Source organism: Onychostoma macrolepis, chromosome 22 (assembly GCF_012432095.1).
Source record: "Onychostoma macrolepis isolate SWU-2019 chromosome 22, ASM1243209v1, whole genome shotgun sequence".
Lineage (NCBI taxonomy): Eukaryota > Metazoa > Chordata > Actinopteri > Cypriniformes > Cyprinidae > Onychostoma > Onychostoma macrolepis.
The window spans coordinates 16,861,842-16,882,427 of record NC_081176.1 but is presented as its reverse complement, the minus strand read 5'-3'; the positions used below and the strand labels follow the sequence as shown (position 1 = coordinate 16,882,427).

Below are 20,586 nucleotides of genomic sequence, written 5' to 3'. Positions count from 1 at the left end.
CAACCAGTATGTTACACTGATCGAGTTGTACTGATCAACTTTGAACTGACTTGAGCTGGAAAACGATACTATTGTCTACTGTAGAGCTGCTTTATAGATTAATTGAATTTGTTTGTAACTGTATTTTCAAACATCAGCAAAGTTATTAAACTAAACTAAATCAACAATGAACTAAATTGAGCTAAATAATGACACCATTGTCTTAGAGCTGCTTTGTAGCTGAAATTTCTTTAAAATTAAAAGTTAAAGAAATGATCCGTAAAACAACTTGAATAGTTTGTACACAGATTAACATGAATTCATAGCTCTCCTTTCAGTTATCTGCATTTCTGTCATGTCTGCCATAAGAAAATACTTTTTGGAGCAACAACTGGTGAAACGAGATGCACAAAAGATGAAGAGGAAAAAAACACTTCCTGTCACCCTCTTCCTGTTGCTGCAGAAACAAAAAGAAATCATTTCCCAGACTATACATCATAAGAGACAAAACAAGCAGGGTAAGTAAAACAGCATCATTTTTTTTTTCAAAATCAATCAATCAATTAGCAGTGTTTTTAATCAAATTTAGGAAAGTCAACACTGCCATAAATGTAAGTGTAGTGCATCTTTTTTAATATTGTAAAATGGCTGTTCTTGTTTATGTTCTGAGAATATATTTGCCATTTAAACAAAAACTTTTTTTTTTTTTTTTTAGTCTTACAAAAGCTTTGTCCATGTTGTTCAAATTGTTGATGTTAAAAATTAAATCTAATTTATCTTATTATGTTTGCTATGGTGGGGTTGGGTTCAGTTCAGTTGACTTCATACTATTAAAGAAATATGATAATAGACTCAAAAATAAGCCTATTTTTTAATGTTTACAAATTTCTATTGTATAGTAAAATTCCATCAAACAGAAGTGAATAACCCTTACATGTTATTCATATTATGAATTATGAATTTTAAATGAGTAAACAAACAAACAAACAAACAAAAAATCGTATATGAAAAAAGTTTTTTTAAAAAGTAACTATTTTGGTCTGTTTTGGGGTTTTGTTTCATGTTCTGTTTTCATGTCTTCTATTTTGTAATTTGTTTTTCATGATGTTAGCGTTATGCTTCCCTTGCCCTCTTGTATCTCTGCCTTGTGTATGTGTCATGCTCTGATTGGTTGCTTTAGTCATGTGTCTTGCCTCTCATTGGTTGGTTCTTGTCATGTGCAGTGTTGGGCACGTTTCTTTAAAAAAAGTAATTAGTTATAGTTACTAGTTACTTCTCACAAATAGTAACCGAGTTAGTAACAGTTACATCATTATAAAAGTAACTAATTCATAATTCATTATTTACATAATAAATAAGTAACTATATATATATATTATGCTTTAATTGATGCACACACACACATTAAGCTACTCGCACACAGAATCTTGTCAACACTACCCCGCAGCTTTTATTGTAATAAAATAGTTTCCAATAAGCAGAAGTAAATTCAGTTTCATTGTTTGTAGGGACAGACAAACAGATGCAGATAATTAACACACGCATATTTAATCTCTCTCTCTCTCTCTCTCTCTCTGGGCATATTTGAGAAAAAAAGTTGAGTAGTTTGCTTCACCGAATATAACTGTCGGTCATTTAATATTTCTATTGTAAAACAGTTGACTAACATTAAATGATTTGCAGGTTCAATCTTACCACGCTCTCTTTCAATGTTTTCAATCTTCGCGGCACTCTCAGCGTTTGTGAATGCTAAACCCCGCCTACTTTGATTTGATTGGCCAGTTCTGTTAGCCCGCTGAGGCAGAGCAGACTGAAAATGTTACTTTTAAAGCTTTTTTTGTCATCCTAACAAGAACGCTGCGTAATGGAGGACAGCAGATCAGTGCAAGAATTTCAAATATTGGGCAGGACATTTGGCAATTTCTAATTATTGGGGGCGACTTGTCCCCCTCAACGTCTATGGTGGTTACGGCCCTGGTTTACATGTAGCGTGTCAATTCCGCATATTATGAAAGACTCTCTTGATCTGTATCTTTCTTTGCGTGCGTGTATGTGAGAGAAAGCGACGGCGAGTCGTGCGCCTTCACACTAGAGTTTATGGTACGTCAAATACAGATACACTGCGCATCCATTCAGATGAACTGAAAAATAAAATTCCGTTCAGTGGACTTGAGTGACTTAGTGACTTGAGACTCAACTCTAGACTCTAGCATTACAGACCTCGGAGTTGATTTGCACTTCAAATGAAAGATTTGTGATAAAATTAAACTGTGGCAATATCATAAAATTGCATTGCCATAAAACTGAACTGAACCTGTCTATTATTGAAGATGCATTACAGGGATCTGATCAACATTAATGAACTCTTTCTCTGTTTTGTTAATCTTGAAGACCAGAACAAAGACATTCCAAACCAGAGAAATTTCATCAGACTAAGATGTGTACAGACCTCCGAAGATGCCTTCTTTCCAGTTTTTAAGTCTATTTTGGGGCCAATTGGCCAAAAGGAGTATGGTGACTTCAGTTCCGTTGAGCCTTTTGTTAGTGGGTTTGCAAGCGATGATTGATGTAAAATTTTCATGTCCGTGCAACGTTAAATGGAATAACCATTTAATAGCTCTCATCTTCATTGCTCCCATTACCATTGCTTTGGTTATAATGATATTATTATTAAGGCCTTTTCATTATGAATGTAGTTGCAATTGCAGTTGTAAAAATCAAAACAACAGTGGAAGAACTCAAGGACAAGACGACAGAGGAACAACACAAGGAAAAGACGACAGAGGATCAACACAAGGACAAGACGACAGAGGAACATCTCAAGGACAAGACAACAGAGGAACATCTCAAGGACAAGACAACAGAGGAACAACTCAAGGACAAGACAACAGAGGAACAACTCAAGGACAAGACAACAGAGGAACATCTCAAGGACAAGACAAGAAAGAAACATCTCAGTCTGAGATAAATGAGCTTGAGGCAAATTTGAGTTGTGGAAAAGCTTCTTTAGTTTGTTTGATTCCGAGTCTTGTGTGGTTATGTTTATGTTTAATGGATGGTGATTATATCGCATGTGGACAAACATACTGGAATGGACTTTATACCTGTGATAAAGAACTGCATCCATATTGTTTGAATTGGTGCAAACCCAACAAACTGAGCCAAGGAAAAAATGAGACTGAATATTATGAGGAAACGCAAACATTCATTGCTCGTTCAAAGGTAAATATCATAGGATTTTTATACAAATGTATTTTTAGTGTTCTGCATATTTTTTTCTGAACTTCTTTAAAAAAGCTACAAAACAAAGGAATATATGTAATGTTTAGAATGTTTTCATTGCATTTCAGTTAATCATCCAGATTTCTAGACAGTAAGCTAAGTTTTAAACAAAAAAAATCATCAAACTTTTACCAGTGCAGCTTTAATTAAATTTTTATTTAAAATTATAATTTTGTGTACCTTTTCTACTGATCATGACAGCAGTAATGAATGAATTTTTGAATATAGAAGAGTGTTATAACTAGCATTTGTCCAGAGTTTACCTCTGGATAAGTGACGGCTGGTGTGTTTTAAAATAGAGGAAGCACAAATTGTAGCAGTCTGGGGATCCTATCCAGGGTTTGTAAGTTTCACGGCTGGAGATTGCTTAACTAAAACAATAACAAATACCTAACTTTATGCAGTGGAATCATGGGAGTTGTTGTGGTCACCTCCATGGCAGTTTTCGCTTTATGGGGTTATCTAACCCACAGCAAACCATAAGGAAACAAAAACAAACAACTGTTGCTTGATAGATCTTACCAGAAATCATCAGCTTTGATGCTACAACTAAATTCCAAATTTTTTCAGGCAGCCCATTGTGTTACCATGGTTACTACCGACAGCCAGAGACCGTCTTAGGTGCGTCTTAATCAAATCACCTCCCTAGTTCAGTAGTCAGGGCATTGGTTAGGAAGTATATTTTAAGGGTTTTCTCAATTGCAAAAGCCTTCCAGGGCACTGAAATATTTGCTTCCTAAAAAAGTCCCACAATGCACCATGAAAACCAGGGAGCATCAATGCTCACTAAGTTCTGAAGCATGTGTGAGCCAACTTACTACTCATAATGACTAGGGGTGTAACAGTACGTGTATTCGTACCGAACGCTTCACAGGGCAAATTCCAAATGGAAGTGATCATCCCTGTCCCCTTGGAGTGGGGACTTTGGAGTGAACAGGGCACGTGCGTGCCATTATGTAGTCGTTTGGAATGCTTTTGACAAAGGGAGTGACGTAAGACACCAACAATGGCTCAAAGAGAGTGCCCTCTTGTGGCTAAACTGGGCACTCCAACAACTGACTGAGACATTACTCTCCCTCTAAAGAGCGGCTTCCAGACGCTCCATAAAAAGTCAAGAAAGTTCAGGAGGGAGGTGGAACAGAGGTGGATCAGTGGCAGGAATTGTGGGCCAGGTCCATGTAATGGAAGAGGGATTATAGATGGTGGCAGAGCAGAGTGCCAGGAAGGGGCCGGCAGAGCTGTAGGCTAGGGCGGAGCCGGCAGAGCAGGGGGCCAGGGCGGAGCCGGCAGAGCAGGCAAAGGACGGCCCTACTCAGGAGATGTTATAGCGGACTCGGGCATCTCTGGGATCTCTCCACTGCCAAAGTCCAAAATTCCATCCCATGCTGACGCTGAGCCAACAAGGACTGAATTGTGCCCTCCTCTCCTTCTGACAGGCTGGAGGAAGAATGCGAATGCCCATAGTCCACAAGCCGATACGCCTAGCCTAGCTGCGTTAGTATTCTGTCACGGAATGCTCACACAAAAGGTTAATTTGCAGCTTTATTCTCAGTGTCCAAAAAACATAATCCACATGAGCAAAACCAGGAAACAAGGCTAGCAACACAAGAACAGAATGCAATACTGACGCAACTAAAGACAAAATGAACAAGGTATATATAGGGTGAGGCTAATGAGTCAATGATAAACAGCTGGCAGTAATGAACCAATAATGAGTACAAAGGGTGATGGGAAACGCAGTCCAGAACACACAAACAATGACTCAAAGAGAGTGCCCTCTTGTAGCTAAACTGGGCACTCCAACAACTGACTGTGACAATAATGGCACGCACGTGCCCTGCTCACTCCAAAGTTCCCTCTCCAATGGGATAGGGACGATCACTTCCATTTGGAATTTGCCCCATGAACCGTTCAGTACGAATACACGTACACGTACCATTACACCCCTAATAATGACATGTGTTAGATGTTCTGAACACCATTAATGAAAACCATTATTTACTTATATTTCAGCATAAACATACATCACTAGACAGGCAATGAAAATAAGTTTATTTACAGTTCAAAATGCTGCACATATATGTAACAAGCAATGTATTTATCGTAATGTTCTTTAAATAACATAAACAAATCATGTCAGAAAGACATCAGTTCTGTTATTGTTCATAAACAGTGCCAGTAGTGACTTTATAATACTGCTGGAAATAGTCTTTAGTGTCCCAAATGTGTAGTGAGCCAGGGTCCTTAGTGCCTTCTACAGTGCCCGAATTTGTGTACACAATACAATTATTCACATCCTAGGAAGCTAGGGAGCTGATTGAGACGCTCCCATAATCTTTGTTACAGCCGAGGTTAGGCAGGCTATGATGCCATTGACATATGACGCAATGACACGGGCCGTATCATTGGTTAAAATTGCAAATTTATTTTGGAAATAAACATTTATGGAAACATTTTAGACACAATTCAACAAAAATATAACATTGTTCTAGTGGTTTTTGGATATTTTAATGCAAAAATCTTACATATTGCACTTTTAAATGTCCTTGTTAAAAGAGCACATTGGGCCTTTAGTGAAGCTGATTGCTGTAGTAGCCTATATATCCAACTCTAGTCATGGAGTCTTCCTTCATTTTTAATTTGTAGCTGTGGTTTGTATGTTAGCCTGGTAAATTTGTTGCCAATTAAATATTCACCATCTCTACTTTCCTTAATTAGCGTAGTTGGTATTTTATCAGCGGTAGGAGTGCAGACTAACATATTACATAATTTACATCTCGATAAATGATTTGTTGATATACCAAAATTGCTTATAATGAGATAAATGTGATTGGCTTTTTTTTTTAACCGATGAAGGCAAAGACGGTGAAATTACAAACAGGAAATACACATTCTGAGACATTAGGTGTGTTCGACTTGAAGCGGTGCTGCGCAGAATGATCAGTGTATGACATCAAAGTATCGCGAGAGCAATTTGAAAGCTTAGGGATCCATCTGCTGTCTTATCCCTCTCGCGGTACTTTGATTCTGCGCAGCTCCCGCTTCAAGTCGAATGCACCTAATGGCAGACTTGCGTTCCTGTCTTGTGTTGTGGTTTTCTGTCTCTTGTGCTCCCCTTGACTTAGTTCTCCCTCCTGTTTCCTTATGCTCATATTTGGTTATGTTACTGTTCCTGTCCTCATTGTTTCATTATTAGTTAATTAGTCTCCACCTGTGTTTGTTTAATTGTCTCGTTTAGTTCGAGTATTCCTGTGTTTTCCTGTGTTTAGTGTCCGGTAGTGAACGTTAATGTTGTGCTTCATGTGAGTCTTCCTGTCTTGTGTTACCCTGTTTTGGATTGTTTATTAAAGACAGTTTAGTTTGAGTTCATTCAACGTCTCCTTGCTCTTCGTTTCGCCACAGTGGGCAACCGTGACAGACATGATATGAAATTAATAACTGGGAATTTTATTAACATTAAAACCTTCTCCCAATTTTCACCTCAAAATTGTGGCTGAGCCTCCCTTTCCTCCCTTGATGAGCTGCTACACAAATTCCTTGCTTTATGAATGTAATGGTTAAATCTACAAGTTCAGATATTCTCAACATATTTATATTAAATTGCACAGAATTGGTTTACTTCAGTTAAAAGTTAATACATTGATATTTATTAATATATATATATATATATATATACATACATATATATAATTTTTTTTTTTTTGTATCAAGCTTGCAGGTTATTATCTGGCTATTATCTTCTGCCTCATAGCAATTGTTATTGTGGGTTTTGACTGGTGCAAAAGTGGAAAATCAAAGTGCTGCAGAAAAACAGACCCAGAGAGCCAGAGTCACGGACGGCAAGATCCAGATACTGATAATCAGCAACGGAATGACAAATCTCAGACAAACAACACGGACAATGCACCCGAGCATGTCAGACTCTTAACGACACCTTTATAACCCTGCTTTGTCAGTGACAGTATCAGTGACATAAATGCCATCAGCTTTTGCGTGTCTTACGCCCTTACAATGTTTAGATGTATCTTTTTGAATGAAGCATGACCTGACTGAGGGAATCAGCAGAAAGATTTTCAGTGAATAACAGACAAAATTTCCCTCTCTTTCTTACACATCTTGCAGCACAAGAGTCAGCAGTATTTGTGTACTGTTTTTTATTTTCTTTTTTCTTTTGCATTTTTATAAATGACCCATAAAAATGAGAAAGATGCTTTGCAAGCTGCAGAAATATATTAATAGTAGAGTTCATAGAATTTTGCATGTTTCATTTATGTTATCTTCTAAAGATTAATTTCCTGGTTGTGATTTTTTTCCTATTGTTTGTTGTTTATAACTGTCCTTCATGAGTATAAAACATATCAGTGCTTAAACCTGGATTTGATGTTTCTAAATTAAACATGGCTAGAAGACAGCTGCAGTGCAACAGTCCTAAATGAAACAGCCCCTCCTAACTTTAATTTTATAAGTGTCTGCAGGACTGTTAGGAGAGGTTGAGGTGTAGCTGCTCTATTTAAAGATGTTTATCAATGCAAGTGTAGCAGGGTTAGTGTTATCTGTTTTTGGCCCGGTTTGGATCTGATTAGTGGACCAATGAGATGTAAGCAGCCCTAAGGACTCTTATTTTGAGGGGTTTGTCTGGTTTTGTACATCAATAAGAAATAGTACATCATCAACCTGCTATCTTGACACACTTCCCACATCTTTTTTCAAAAGTGTGCTTAACTGTTTAGAAGCAGATCTCTTAGAAGTGGTGAATGCCTCACTTCCTTTTTTGCCTCACTTCTGAGTTTACATTTATCAGACGCTTTTATCCAAAGCGACTTACATTGCATTCAAGTTACAGTTTCTACATTTTATCAGCTCTTGCTTTCCCTGGGAATCGAACCCATGATCTTGATGTTGCTAGCGCCATGCTCTACTATTTGACCTACAGGAAAGCTGTTTAGCCTGTATATGCTCCCACTAAGTCAAATAATGAGAAAGAACCAAATTGCCTATCACAGCTATGCTGATGATACGCAGATTTACCTAGCCTTATCTCCAAATGACTACAGCCCCATTGACTCCCTCTGCCAATGCATTGATGAAATAAACTGTTGGATGTGCCAGAACTTTCTTCAGTTAAACAAGGAGAAAACTGAAGTCATTGCATTTGGAAACACAGATGAAGTTCTCAAGGTGAATGCATAACTTGACTCTAGGGGTCAATCAACTAAAAACCAAGTAAAAAATATTGGGGTGTTTCTGGAGACAGACCTTAGTTTTAGTAGTCATGTCAAAGCAGTAACTAAATCAGCATAGTATCATCTCAAGAACATTGCAAGAATTAGATGTTTTGTTTCCAGTCAAGACTTGGAGAAACTTGTTCATGCCTTTATCACCAGCAGGGTGGATTATTGTAATGGTCTCCTCACCGGCCTTCCAAAGAAGACCATTAGACAGCTGCAGCTCATCCAAAACGCTGCTGCCAGGATTCTGACTAGAACCAGAAAATTTGAGCATATCACACCAGTCCTCAGGTCCTTACACTGGCTTCCAGTTACATTTAGGATTGATTTTAAAGTACTTTTACTCTTTTATAAATCTCTCAATGGCCTAGGACCTAAATCCATTGGATATATGCTCACTGAATATAAACCTAACAGACCACTCAAATCATTAAGACCGAGTCAGTTAGAAATACCAAGGGTTTACACAAAACAAGGGGAGTCCGCTTTTAGCTATTATGCTGCCCGCAGTTGGAACCAGCTTCCAGAAGAGATCAGATGTGCTAAAACATTAGCCACATTTAAAACCAGACTCAAAACTCATCTGTTTAGCTGTGCATTTGTTGAATGAGCACTGTGCTACGTCCGAACTGATTGCACTATGTATAATCATTTTCTATTCTTAAATGTTTTAAATTCTTTTTAAATCAATTTTTAAATCACATTGTTTTTATTGTTGTGATTATTATTGTTATTAATTCCTTGTTGTTATTATTATTTTTAATGACTATTTCACTTTATTTTATGTAAAGTACTTTGAATTACTACTGTGTATGAAATGTGCTATATAAATAAACTTGCCTTGCCTTGCCTTGCCTTATCTAATGTAAAAAAAAAAAAAAAAAAAAAAAAATCTTACATTGTTAATTTGGACACGGAGAAAAAAAAACTGGCATTGCTTACAATTACCTAAACAAATGGAAAACTTGATTTAAATGTAGGGGTGTGCGATATGACGATTTTTGATCGTGGACGATAAAAATGTCTCCACGATCTGCTTTTGAAGAAATATCGTAGTATCGTGCTACAGCGCACATTCTATCAGCTGCAGTTCTTATTCCTCCGTCTCAATATACTGTACATTATTCGGATCTGCTTTAAAGCCTTGCCGGTTAAATGTTTTATCACGCATTGGTCTGACGTGCGCTTTTTCTGAGCCCGTACACCCAAAGCGTGCGTGCTAAAGCCTGTTAAAAAGCGCCTGATTACTGAACTAAGTTATCTTGTGCACTAATACTGTCAAAACACACAAGGTTTATGTATAGACTCCGTTGCTTATGTCTAAAATGAGTAAGTAAACAGCTGAGAGAAAACATGCTGCCGACTGTCATTAAAGGGATAGTTCACCTTAAAATACAAACCTGTATTAATTTTTTTCTTGTGCTGAACACAAAAGAAGATATTTTGAAGAATGTGGGTAACCAAATAGTATCTGGTCCACATTGACTTTTGATAGAAGGAAAAAAAAAATACTATGGAATAAGTCACTGGGGACCAGCAACTGTTTGGTTTTCCATGTTCCTCAAAATAGCATTTATGTTTAGCAGAAGAAACTCATTCAGGTTTAAAGAAACTTTTGAGTGAATAAATGATGGTATAAATATAAAAAACTTTTTATTTTGGGGTTAATTATTCCTTCAATGTTAATAAAACACCAAAACACAAATCACTCACTACTCTTGACTGAAAAACGTTAATACAGTTGATTTAATAGGAATCAATCTATATAGTGTTTTATTTTTATATTTGTTGATTCAATTTCTCAAATGCTCCTGCTAAATACACCTATTGTACCTGAAAATAAAACACTGTTTTATTTGTATAGTACGTGTATTTGTAATGTATATCTTTGTTCTCATTTTTCAATAACAAAGATAAAATAATGACAAAGATTTTTGTCTTCGCCCACTTTGGCCTAAATATCCGCCATTCTTTTTTAATATTTTTGTTACCTTGAAAGGTTTTGTCTTTATAATAGGGAAATTAGTTTGGCTGTAATGCTCAGACAACTTGCAAAATAGTAAAACCAATATGACAAAGAATCGTGATAAAATCGTGAATCGTGATTTTTCTTAAAAATATTGTGATATTAAATTTTGCCATATCGCCCACCCTATTTAAATGTGACAGCTTTTCTTCTTGTGTTTGGGTTTGAATGATTTGTTCAGATTAATTTTCTATATATATATATATATATATATATATATATATATATATATATATATATATATATAAAATATGGAATTATAAGGTTATATCTTGCAAAACATTAATTCAAGCAACAATTTTCAAGAAATACAAATAGTTTTTTTTTTTATATAATTTGTTTTAAAACACAAAATTAGTGTTGTAGCAATGTGTCAACGTGTGTGAGAAAGTTAAATTTAATGTTTTCTTTCTCATTTTTTCTTGGTTAAGTTTGGCACAAAGGGCAATACTAAATATTATGTTCAGTGCTACTGTTAATTTTAGCTAGGATTATAGTGGATAATTTAACACATTATTGAAGGAACAGTCAAGGCAGCTACTCTAATCCATCTGACCAGGACTTTATTCCACAAAAAGCGGGACAGGGAAAATAGCATTCTCTTTAAATCAGTATGGCCGAGATAACATGCTGACATTTATTGTTGTAATTAAGACCCCATCATTTAAATTGTTGATGGGGTGTGGAGATCCAATGAGGAGATGGCGAGTAATTTTTCATCACCGTCTAAAATATAAAAATAAGGAAAAGCCTAAAACAGGCCCGATTATATTTTTTTCTGATTTTTACGTTGCTCTGCTCTTAATTCCATTTAAAATATTTTCTGCACCGTAATTTTGTCTGCATGATATGTGAATTATTTATTAGCCTATTTTTTAATCCATGCAGCAAAATGCTTTAAAAACAGCTGTAAAAATTACTTTATTGCATTCCAGATGATTTTAAAGAACTTTTCACTATCAATTTTACAGGTAGCTTGAATGTAAAACATTGTCATGACTTTCGTTGTATTCCCATTTGTAAAATAGGCTACAAATTAATTGTGGTAGTCTAACATGACCTGTTTATAAGCAGAAATGGACTTTGGCATGCAAAAGACTGATACGTTCATTATTAATGGCATGGCTGGTTCAGTCGACAGAAATACGGCTATAATTTACTGCTGAAATGTTTGCGGGGCAAATCACAGGTCAGTCTGAGCGCTCATGGTACGCACAGTGCGTCCAGCCGTACACCTGCAGGTGCCACTGACCACTAATGACACAAGCATGAAATGATGGGTTTCTGGAATGTGCTCCCCGAGTAAGAACACATCCTCTGAAAGTTGAAGAACAGGAAAAAACAGCAAGAGATAATGAGAGTACCAGTTCCTGCTGTAATAATGGTTACACGTAAGTAACGTTAGTTACGATGACATAATATTATAAATGGTAAAATAACCAAAATTATTGTTCAATCTTACTTGTGAAAGGTAGTCCCACGCGATCTATCTGCGCGGGTTATTGCAACAGTAAACTGCACAAAATACGCGCATAAATTGCTCGCTCTCTGTTGACTCCGGTGCTAGCATAGAGTGAGGAGACCCAACCAATATGGCGGCGATGCTGGATTACGTTCCAGCATGTCATGAGGTGTCTACGTATATTGTCTATGACACCTCCATTTTGCTTGGGAACTAATGTGGTCGGAACCAAAGTTTACAGGGCTGCGTTCTCTGGAATTCCCTCAAGCGGTGGACGTCTATTCTGATTGGTTGCCGCCAAACTACGTCATAGCTCATTACCATTGACCTGATTGAATGAAAGAGCCAATCGCTAATTGGTAAAGTCAGCGCATCACTGCAGTTGCCATTAGAAGTCCCAAAAGGCTTGTTTGAGATGCGTCTCGCCTCGCCTGAAATGTAGGTGAGGCGGCTGCAGTGAGGGGAGGAGTGAAATAAGCGCAGTCAAGGCTGACAGTTCTGAGCTCTCGAAGTAGAACAGATACCTACGAGATCAAAGGCAGATATCGCGTTATTCTCACTCATATGCTGTGCTGCTGCTAAACATGATATAATTTCAGTTCTGTTGCCTTTATATAAAAATAAATATGATGAACAAGACACTCAAAGTGCTTGCTATTTAATTCCATACGAAAGGCATATTTATCATTAATTTTTACTTTAATACAAACATATTTTAGATTTTTATAGAAATATGACAATCACATATCTCACACAAAGATCGCACTGTCATAGTGTTTGGAAATATTCACGCATAATTTAGATAAATAATCGCATGAAACATTTTGGAAGAGAACGCAGCATCACGGTTGTCTGAACCAATGAGCATTAAGCTGTGTCGTCAGTCAATCATTTCCCATCATGCTTTTGATCAGCGCAGTCGGTGGAGAGCAACTGCGCGAGACTGCTCAATCCGACACAGCCGCCTCGCCGTCGCAAGAGTTTTTCAGTAGCCCCTCACTGCAGAACAAAAGATCCAAGGGGTGGGGTTGGATCCACATCCAGGGGGTGGAGATTGGTAGGTTTAGGGGTGGAGATGGGTAGGTTTAGGGGTGGGGATGGGTGGGTTTAGGGATCAGGGGGTGGAGATGGGTAGGTTTAGGTAAATGTAAGGTGGGAGGAGTTGGATCTAGATCCAACCACACCCCCTGGATCTTGTGTTCTGCAGTGAGGACCATCAGCATGACATCAGAGCAAGGCGGACGTAACTCGGACACTTTTCTTACCGACATGCGGTGATCACCGGTGATCGGTTCTGCGCAGATTTTGCTCATTTCAAACAAGCCTAAAGTCAGCCATCGAGTGACATGACTTGTCTTAAAGGGACTTTGCCTGATTTCAACTCTCTTCAACACCCACACTATCCAAGATGTGCCGCACCACTGCTCGCCAGAGCTCGCCGCCGGCTCACATTGAAAATGAATGACTTCCCGGACACTTTGACACTCTCGCCAGCGGCGGTGTGAACACAGAGTAAAGGGGTACCTTGAGCATCAAAAAGCGACACCAGTCCTGACCAAGCGTCAGTATGTGACGAGTTGAGTGAGAGCGCGTTGTAGTTACAAGATAAATACAACATTTGCGAGCTGTAATTTAAAGTGTAATCATACATTTATACTCTATAAAGAGCAAGAGACGGGTGTCTGGCATTTTAAAGGATTTAAAGGATTCAATGTATTTAAGAATAATAGAAGTCCTGTATTGATTGATTGATTTTTTTTTTTTTTTAATTATGAAAAGTTGAGGAAAAGTACATAAATGTTTGACATTTGGCTGTACAATATATTTTCACTCAGTTATCTTACTTTATTCAACTGTTCGCCATCCTACAAACACAACATTAAACAAACAAGTTTCACTTTCAGTTTCAGTCTCTTTCATCTTGTCTTCACACCGAAAATATTGTTCATTGAATGTCACTGTCAATGGACTGAGCGGCATATGATTTTTTTTTCCCTTACCGTCATACCTCATTCAAAGAGATCCAAACTTTGCAAGGTCAAAAGACACAGATGGCATTTAATGTTACTAATGTCAAACCCCTGTCGTATTGTCTGCCATTAGATGTTCTTTATCTGTTGGGTTTTTAATTCTCTCATCTCATAGCTCTCATTGGGCTTCCTCTGTTGTGGCCTTTGACATCCCTGTCCCACTGTAGCAGAACCCCCTGACGCTTGCTGTTCCGTATTCACTGCAGCAGGACCTTTTGGACATACACAGGAAATGTGTAAAAACCAGGAAAAGAATGAAGCAGTATAAAGTTTGTTTCCCATTGTTCTTGAACTTCTCCTCTCCTATCTCCCACTTACCCTCATTCTGTGTCTCTGCTGTTTGTCTGAAGAAGCGGCGCAGTTGACTTGGGCAGCAATTACATTTACCACTTTTACAGTCATAAATACCCACTGATATAATTGTCAAGGAACTGAAGACAAGCATCACGATGTAACCATATATCTGAAGGGGGGAAAATATCAATACATTATTTTTTTTACTATTAAATACAATTAAAAACTATGTTGCCTGTTATATCTGTCAGATCCTCATTGTATTGGTAGTTGGGGTTTGTTGTAGCTTTTAATGTTCCGAGTGTCTATTTGCATCAAAGTATAGCTAGCAACACTTTGAGAGTGTTTTTGTCTATACAATAAAAATCAGTGCACTCAATTGGTTCCCAAAATTATTCAAAATATATTTTGTGTTTTCAGAAAGTAAATTTAGAGCAACATGAGTGTGAGTCAATGATGATGATTTTTTTTTTTTTTTTTTGGCTGAACTATGCCTTTAAATTATTTAGAAACACACACAGGTTAAACAAGTGCATATACGCGCTCACATACACACTGGAAAGAAAATTATTATTTTCCTTTCTGACATGTTGGAAGGTAGAGAGAAAACTATACATTATGACATTAAGATAACAGAAAAGGCTAATATAATAGATGAAATTTACCTCAGACTCATGAATATATTTGCGAACTTGTAGTCTAGTATCAGTGCTGTTAGTAGGTTTACACCACAACCTATTGAGTTCATTATCAAACACATAAGTTCCATTCCAGTCTGTCTTGCTATAAGCATAGTAATCACCATCAAAGAACAAAATGAAGATCCACATTAAAGGTGGAATCAGACAAGATGCAAAAGCTTAAGGACAGATCTGCTGAGCATCATCATTTGCTTCTGCAGAACTAGCACTCCATCTATGTGCACAAGGCCAAAAAACGAGGCACATCAAAGCGAGGAAAAAAAAGGCAGGTGCAGTGAAGATGAAAAATGTTAGCCGTTTATTCAGCTCAGTTATGCATGGGCATGAAAAAAAAAGTATTTCCATCAACTCCTCCAATCCAATTAACAGAAGACTCAATAGAAAAGAGCTGAAAACAGCAGATTGTTGTAGAATTTCCCGTATTTTCCTTAAAGGTTCTTGTGGCAACGGCATCTTCTGAGGGAAGTTTGATAATGCTTTTCGCTGTTTCTTCTTATGGCTTGAGGAAATGGATGGAGTGGTTCAAAAGAGTTTTAAATGGTGAACAGATGCCCTTTAACAAAGAAGAATATGATTTTATTTGTATCAGTAATTGAAGCAAATTAATTTAAATTTTTAATACAAAACTACAGTATACCAGAAGACTAAAGTGAAGCTAAATGCATGCCTTTACATTTAAATGAATCTAGCTTAACCTTTTTTTTTTTTTTTTTTTTCAAATTAAGCAAATGCATGAATTGCATTAAGGGGTGAATTCAGGTGAACGGTTTGATATTACGACTGAAACTGTCAAAAAATGTCCCAGTTCACCTGAGTTCACCCTAAATGTTGTGGCATTAACGTAAAATTTCAGAATCAGAATCAGATTTAGCTTTATTGCCAGGTATGTTTGCACATACGCGCTCACACATACACACTGGAAAGAAAATTATTATTTTCCTTTCTGACATGTTGGAAGGTAGAGAGAAAACTATACATTAAGATATTAAGATAACAGAAAAAGCTAATATAATACATGAAATGAATATATTTGCGAGTCAAAACTCGTAGCCCAGTCTCAGTCCTGTTAGAATTTCAGAATTCATGTAAAATTTAATGAAATGTTAATTCCCAATTAAGTGAATTTGTGAACTGCATGATGGCATTGAAAACAATGAATCTTATATGGAATGATAACAGACTTATAATAAAATAAACTGATTAATTCTATGAATTAAATGTTCACTGATGCATAAGGATTTGTAATCATTTGTACATAAGTGGTTCTTAAATGATTTATGTTTTAGTTGCTCTTAGTACATCAGTAAAAGGTGCCTTACCTTGCTGCACAGCAGTAGCACAAACAGTTTTCCTTTGTTTTCTCTGCTTTAAGTTTATCCACATTGTACATTTTTATTTCATGTAGACTTTAATTATTTTACAAGGATTACATAAAACTAGTGTTGTAGTACTTGAGACTGGTCTCAATTTAACCAAAATTAATACAAATTCCCCAAAAATTCAAGATATGATGGCAAAAAAGTACTTGAGATCTTGTTTTTATATTATATAATATAATTCACATATAATTAAGCAATATAACAAGAGTAAAAAAGCGGTTTTCACGAATACGAGCACAATTGCAAACATGATATTGATTTTATACAAATGCCAACAAACAAGTTAATGTTAAGTGAACAGCATTTTAGCCACATTTCAAAACACCAATTTTTGCCCTTTATGCAATGAAAACAGTTATAAAACAAATTGTTGTTATGTTACTGAATGAATCAGCTGCTTTGAACAAATCATATAAATAAATGATTCTGTGATTCACTCGTGGTGATTTTCTGCCACCTAGCCTACTGGAGGTTGAAAATATAATAAAATAAAATATATACCACTCCGTGGTATGAAAATATTCGCTGCGAGACGCTGATGGAGTGAACGAGGCTTGAGAGAGTCATGGATGAGGGCGCGGGCACAGCCTCCGTGTTGCCAGATCCAGGTATTATAAGTGTTTTTGGACTTGTCTTTTCCATTTAATGGAATTCCATTTCCTCTGGCAGCGCGGGAAACTTGGAGGCGCTCTGGCAGCGCGGAGCTGGACCAGCGGAGACGACTGGTTTAGGAGTGCCGAGGATGGTGGCTTGCGAGGGGGAGCCGCGGCAGGTGGGTTAGTTCCGGCTCGGGCCCGGACACTTCCCAGACACTGGAAAATAGCTTCTCTCCAACGCAATCCCGTGGTGTCTGGGAGGTTCATGGGACGGTGGAGATTGGCTCAGAGCCGGAACAGTTCGATCAGGATGGCGTTTCGTTGTAAAGCAAAAGCACTTTGTTTGGGATTCCAAAAGAGGACACAACTAGAAATCAGTGGTTAAGTTGTATTTACAACACTGTTCCAGAACAGTTCAACCCAAATATTAGACTGTGTGCAGCACATTTTACGGAGGACTATTTCCTGAACCTGGAAGAGTAGCCTACAGTGCTGGTTTGCACAAAGGCTGTTTCTATAATGTGGGGCAATTCCAACTTTGCAAGGACAGTCTGACGCTTCTGACTCAGAGCCTGTAACTACGTTTCTGCTACTGACTATTCAAGCACGAGTTTTGAGCAGTATAGAGTAGTGCTTGTTGTTTGTCGTTTCTCCGATCACAAATGCAGACATGGTAAAAGACAGTATATTATTTCGTTGTAAAATATAACAAACAATAATTGACAATATTATGTTTAAAATGTAAGCTACATTTAAAATGTAAAATGTTCACTTAATATTACCTTTTTTGTTGAACTGTTATATAAAATAAATGTCACAGTTGCTACTGACTATTCAAGCACGAGTTTTGAGCAGTATAGAATAGTGCTTGTTGTTTGTCGTTTCTCCGATCACAAATGCAGACATGGTAAAAGACAGTATAAGTCATTATAATAAGTAATTATGTCCCCACTGGATGCAACAAATGCCTCGTTTATAAATGGGTTTTAATGTTTTTGTGTCATCTCGCCGGGACACAGCATCACAATACGGTGAGGGGCGTAACATTTCTGTCTCACGCTTGAGGTATTCGGCCAATTACAACGCACTGGATAGCTGGCCAATCAGAGCACGCCTCACTTCTCAGAACTGTGAGATTTGTAAAAATCGATGCGTTTCAGAAAAGAAGGGCATAGAGGAGCAACAATAACGTACAGTATGTGGAAAATAATGTTTTTTGAACCTTAAACCGCATAAACACATTGCATTACACCAAATACACAAAATAATGTTCTTTTTAAATTATCTTTTAAATTATCTTCTTGTTGCTGATGTAGAAAATTAATTAATTAATTAATTATTAAAATGAATATATTTATAATCTAAAGAATTTGTACATGCAAATATTATGCAGAGTAAATAGTGCAAGACTGAGATCTGGGCCACGTTTTCGGATAACAACAGATATTTCTTAGCTGTTAAGAGTTTCTCTGTGTGCAAGCCAAGGTTACTATCGTTTGTTGCTTTTTTTACTTGTGTTTACCAAAAATGAACTTACTGTAACAGACAAATTAGTATAAGCTTTAAGTGCTGCTTACGAGTTGCTGTCCATTCATGAAGTGCTGAAATGTCAATCAATCTGCACATTGCTTTTTTTTTTTTACATGACGGTGTAAATGCTTGAAATTTACTTGATGGGACATTTTTAAAGTTATTTTTCTTCTTTTATCTGATATCTAATAATACGTCAACATAATTTTCTACATAAATATAATTTTGTTATTGATTTGGGCGAAACGTTATTGTCACGGATCAGTCAGGCTCTTCACTCCACCAATCACAGCGTTCCACCTCACCAGAGTTCTAACCACGCACACCTGCACCTGATCACAGCCTCATCAACACCCACTACAAAAGATCCTCACCAAACACACCACACTGTCCGATCTTGTTTTGACAACGTGGACTCTATCATCGCTGAACCTAACTACCAAGAGTTATATCCTTCCAAGCTTATATACTTACCTTGTGTACCTTACCTCCTGTGTTCTACCTCCTTGTGTTGTCCTCTCCTCCTAGAGCTCCGACCATCAGAGTGTGTGTGTGTATTGCCACGGATCCCCTCCTCTCGTCATCCAGATATGCTGTGGGAAAAGAACGCAGTCATCATTTCTCACCACTCCTTGAGTTACACGCTTCAAAGATCATCTACTCACCTCACCATCAACGATACACACCATAGTGCTCCACCTGTTAAATAAAGTTACTTTTGTTTCACCTCTTACCTCCGTGTCCGAGCCTATATCGTAACAGAAGATCGGACCGCACAACTTCACTAACAGGATGAGCACTCCGGACCCTTTTCAAGAGCTGGTGGATTCCCTGAAGAAATTATTATTACAATCGCCCACACCAACGGCCCCACCAGCTCCACAACCACCACAACCATCTCACGCCACCACGAGCACTCCTTCACCGATCGTCTTCGCCAGTCCCATGGCCCGACCAACGCCCTTCTCTGGTTCGGCGGAGGAGTGCAATGGCTTCATTCTCCAATGTACCCTGACGATCAATTTGCATCCCCACGTGTTCACCACGGATCAAGCCAAGATAGCGTTTGTAGTTACCTCCCTCACTGGTCCTGCTCTTAAATGGGCAGAAACTATTCTCAGGCAGGCAGGACCCGTTACTCACACCTTTGCAAACTTCATCCACCATTTCAAAGAAGTGTTCAGCAGCTCTCCTGGGGATTCAACCGTGGGTGAGCAACTGTACCAACTTTGTCAGGGTACCAACCCTATCCACCAATATGCACTACAATTCAGGACCCTTGCAGCCGCCAGCGGTTGGAATGAGCCATCGCTCATCACGGCCTTCCGACAAGGATTAAACCCCGCTTACATCTACATCTCAGTGCGTATGATGACACCTACGGGTTGGAGAAGTTTATCCAGTTAGCCATCCGATGTTCCAACCGTATTCAGTCTTGCTCTCTGGATCCATCTTCAGCCATTGCTACTCCTCCTCCTCGCCGGCCAGAGACACACGACCCTCCAGAACCCATGCAAACCAATTCCACTCGCTTAACGCTACCTGAGCGTCAAAGACGGATTACCCAGGGATTGTGCTTATACTGTGGAGATGATGGACATCGCGTTCTGGAGTGTCCCCTAAGACCACCTCGAATCTTGGTGAGTTCTGTACTTCCCACCATTCCTAAACTCAAACCTCTATCAACACGAGCTCTGCTTACTGCCTGCTCACATGTCCTTACAGTCACCGTCCTCCTCGACTCTGGTTCCGCGGGGAACTTCATCTCGGGGAACGTCCTCCAGCAGCTCCGCATCCCTACCTCTAACACACCGAAGGATTATGAAGCACAATCCATAACTGGTCAACCACTTACCCAAGACTCCGTCCATCTCTGCACCGGACCGGTACAGCTACAAATTGGTCAGTTGCATCGGGAAGAGATCCAATTGCTGGTTCTGGAGGGTTCGACAGTGGACATCATCTTAGGTCGCCCGTGGCTGATGCAGCACGATCCACATCTGTCTTGGAGGACAGGAGAAGTCCTTTCCTCACTGCTTCCCCAACTTACCAAAACCTACCCTTCAAGTGTCGACACAG

General features: G+C 38.2%; 1 protein-coding gene across 2 annotated transcripts; it reads left to right on the top strand.

Annotated features, from left to right (window-relative positions):
* The first annotated feature begins 391 nt into the window (after nucleotides 1–391).
* LOC131529695 (uncharacterized) lies at nucleotides 392–9,338 on the top strand. Of its 2 annotated transcripts, none has more exons than XM_058759515.1 (3): nucleotides 392–497; nucleotides 2,371–3,201; nucleotides 6,973–9,338. In XM_058759515.1, exons 2-3 carry the CDS (start codon nucleotides 2,437–2,439, stop codon nucleotides 7,201–7,203), a joined length of 996 nt encoding a protein of 331 aa, XP_058615498.1. In that variant the 5' UTR covers nucleotides 392–497; nucleotides 2,371–2,436; the 3' UTR covers nucleotides 7,204–9,338. The 2 variants fall into 2 exon arrangements, with proteins under 2 accessions (XP_058615498.1, XP_058615499.1); XM_058759516.1 differs by lacking the exon at nucleotides 392–497 and adding an exon at nucleotides 964–2,079.
* Nucleotides 9,339–20,586: the final 11,248 nt, after the last annotated feature.

Coding starts and splice junctions, on each gene's coding strand:
- LOC131529695 (XM_058759515.1), top strand. CDS start 2,437: ATGCCTTCTTTCCAGTTTTTAAGTCTATTTTGGGGCCAATTGGCCAAA. Junction 3,202..6,972: donor CATTCATTGCTCGTTCAAAG/GTAAATATCATA, acceptor TTTTGTATCAAG/CTTGCAGGTTATTATCTGGC.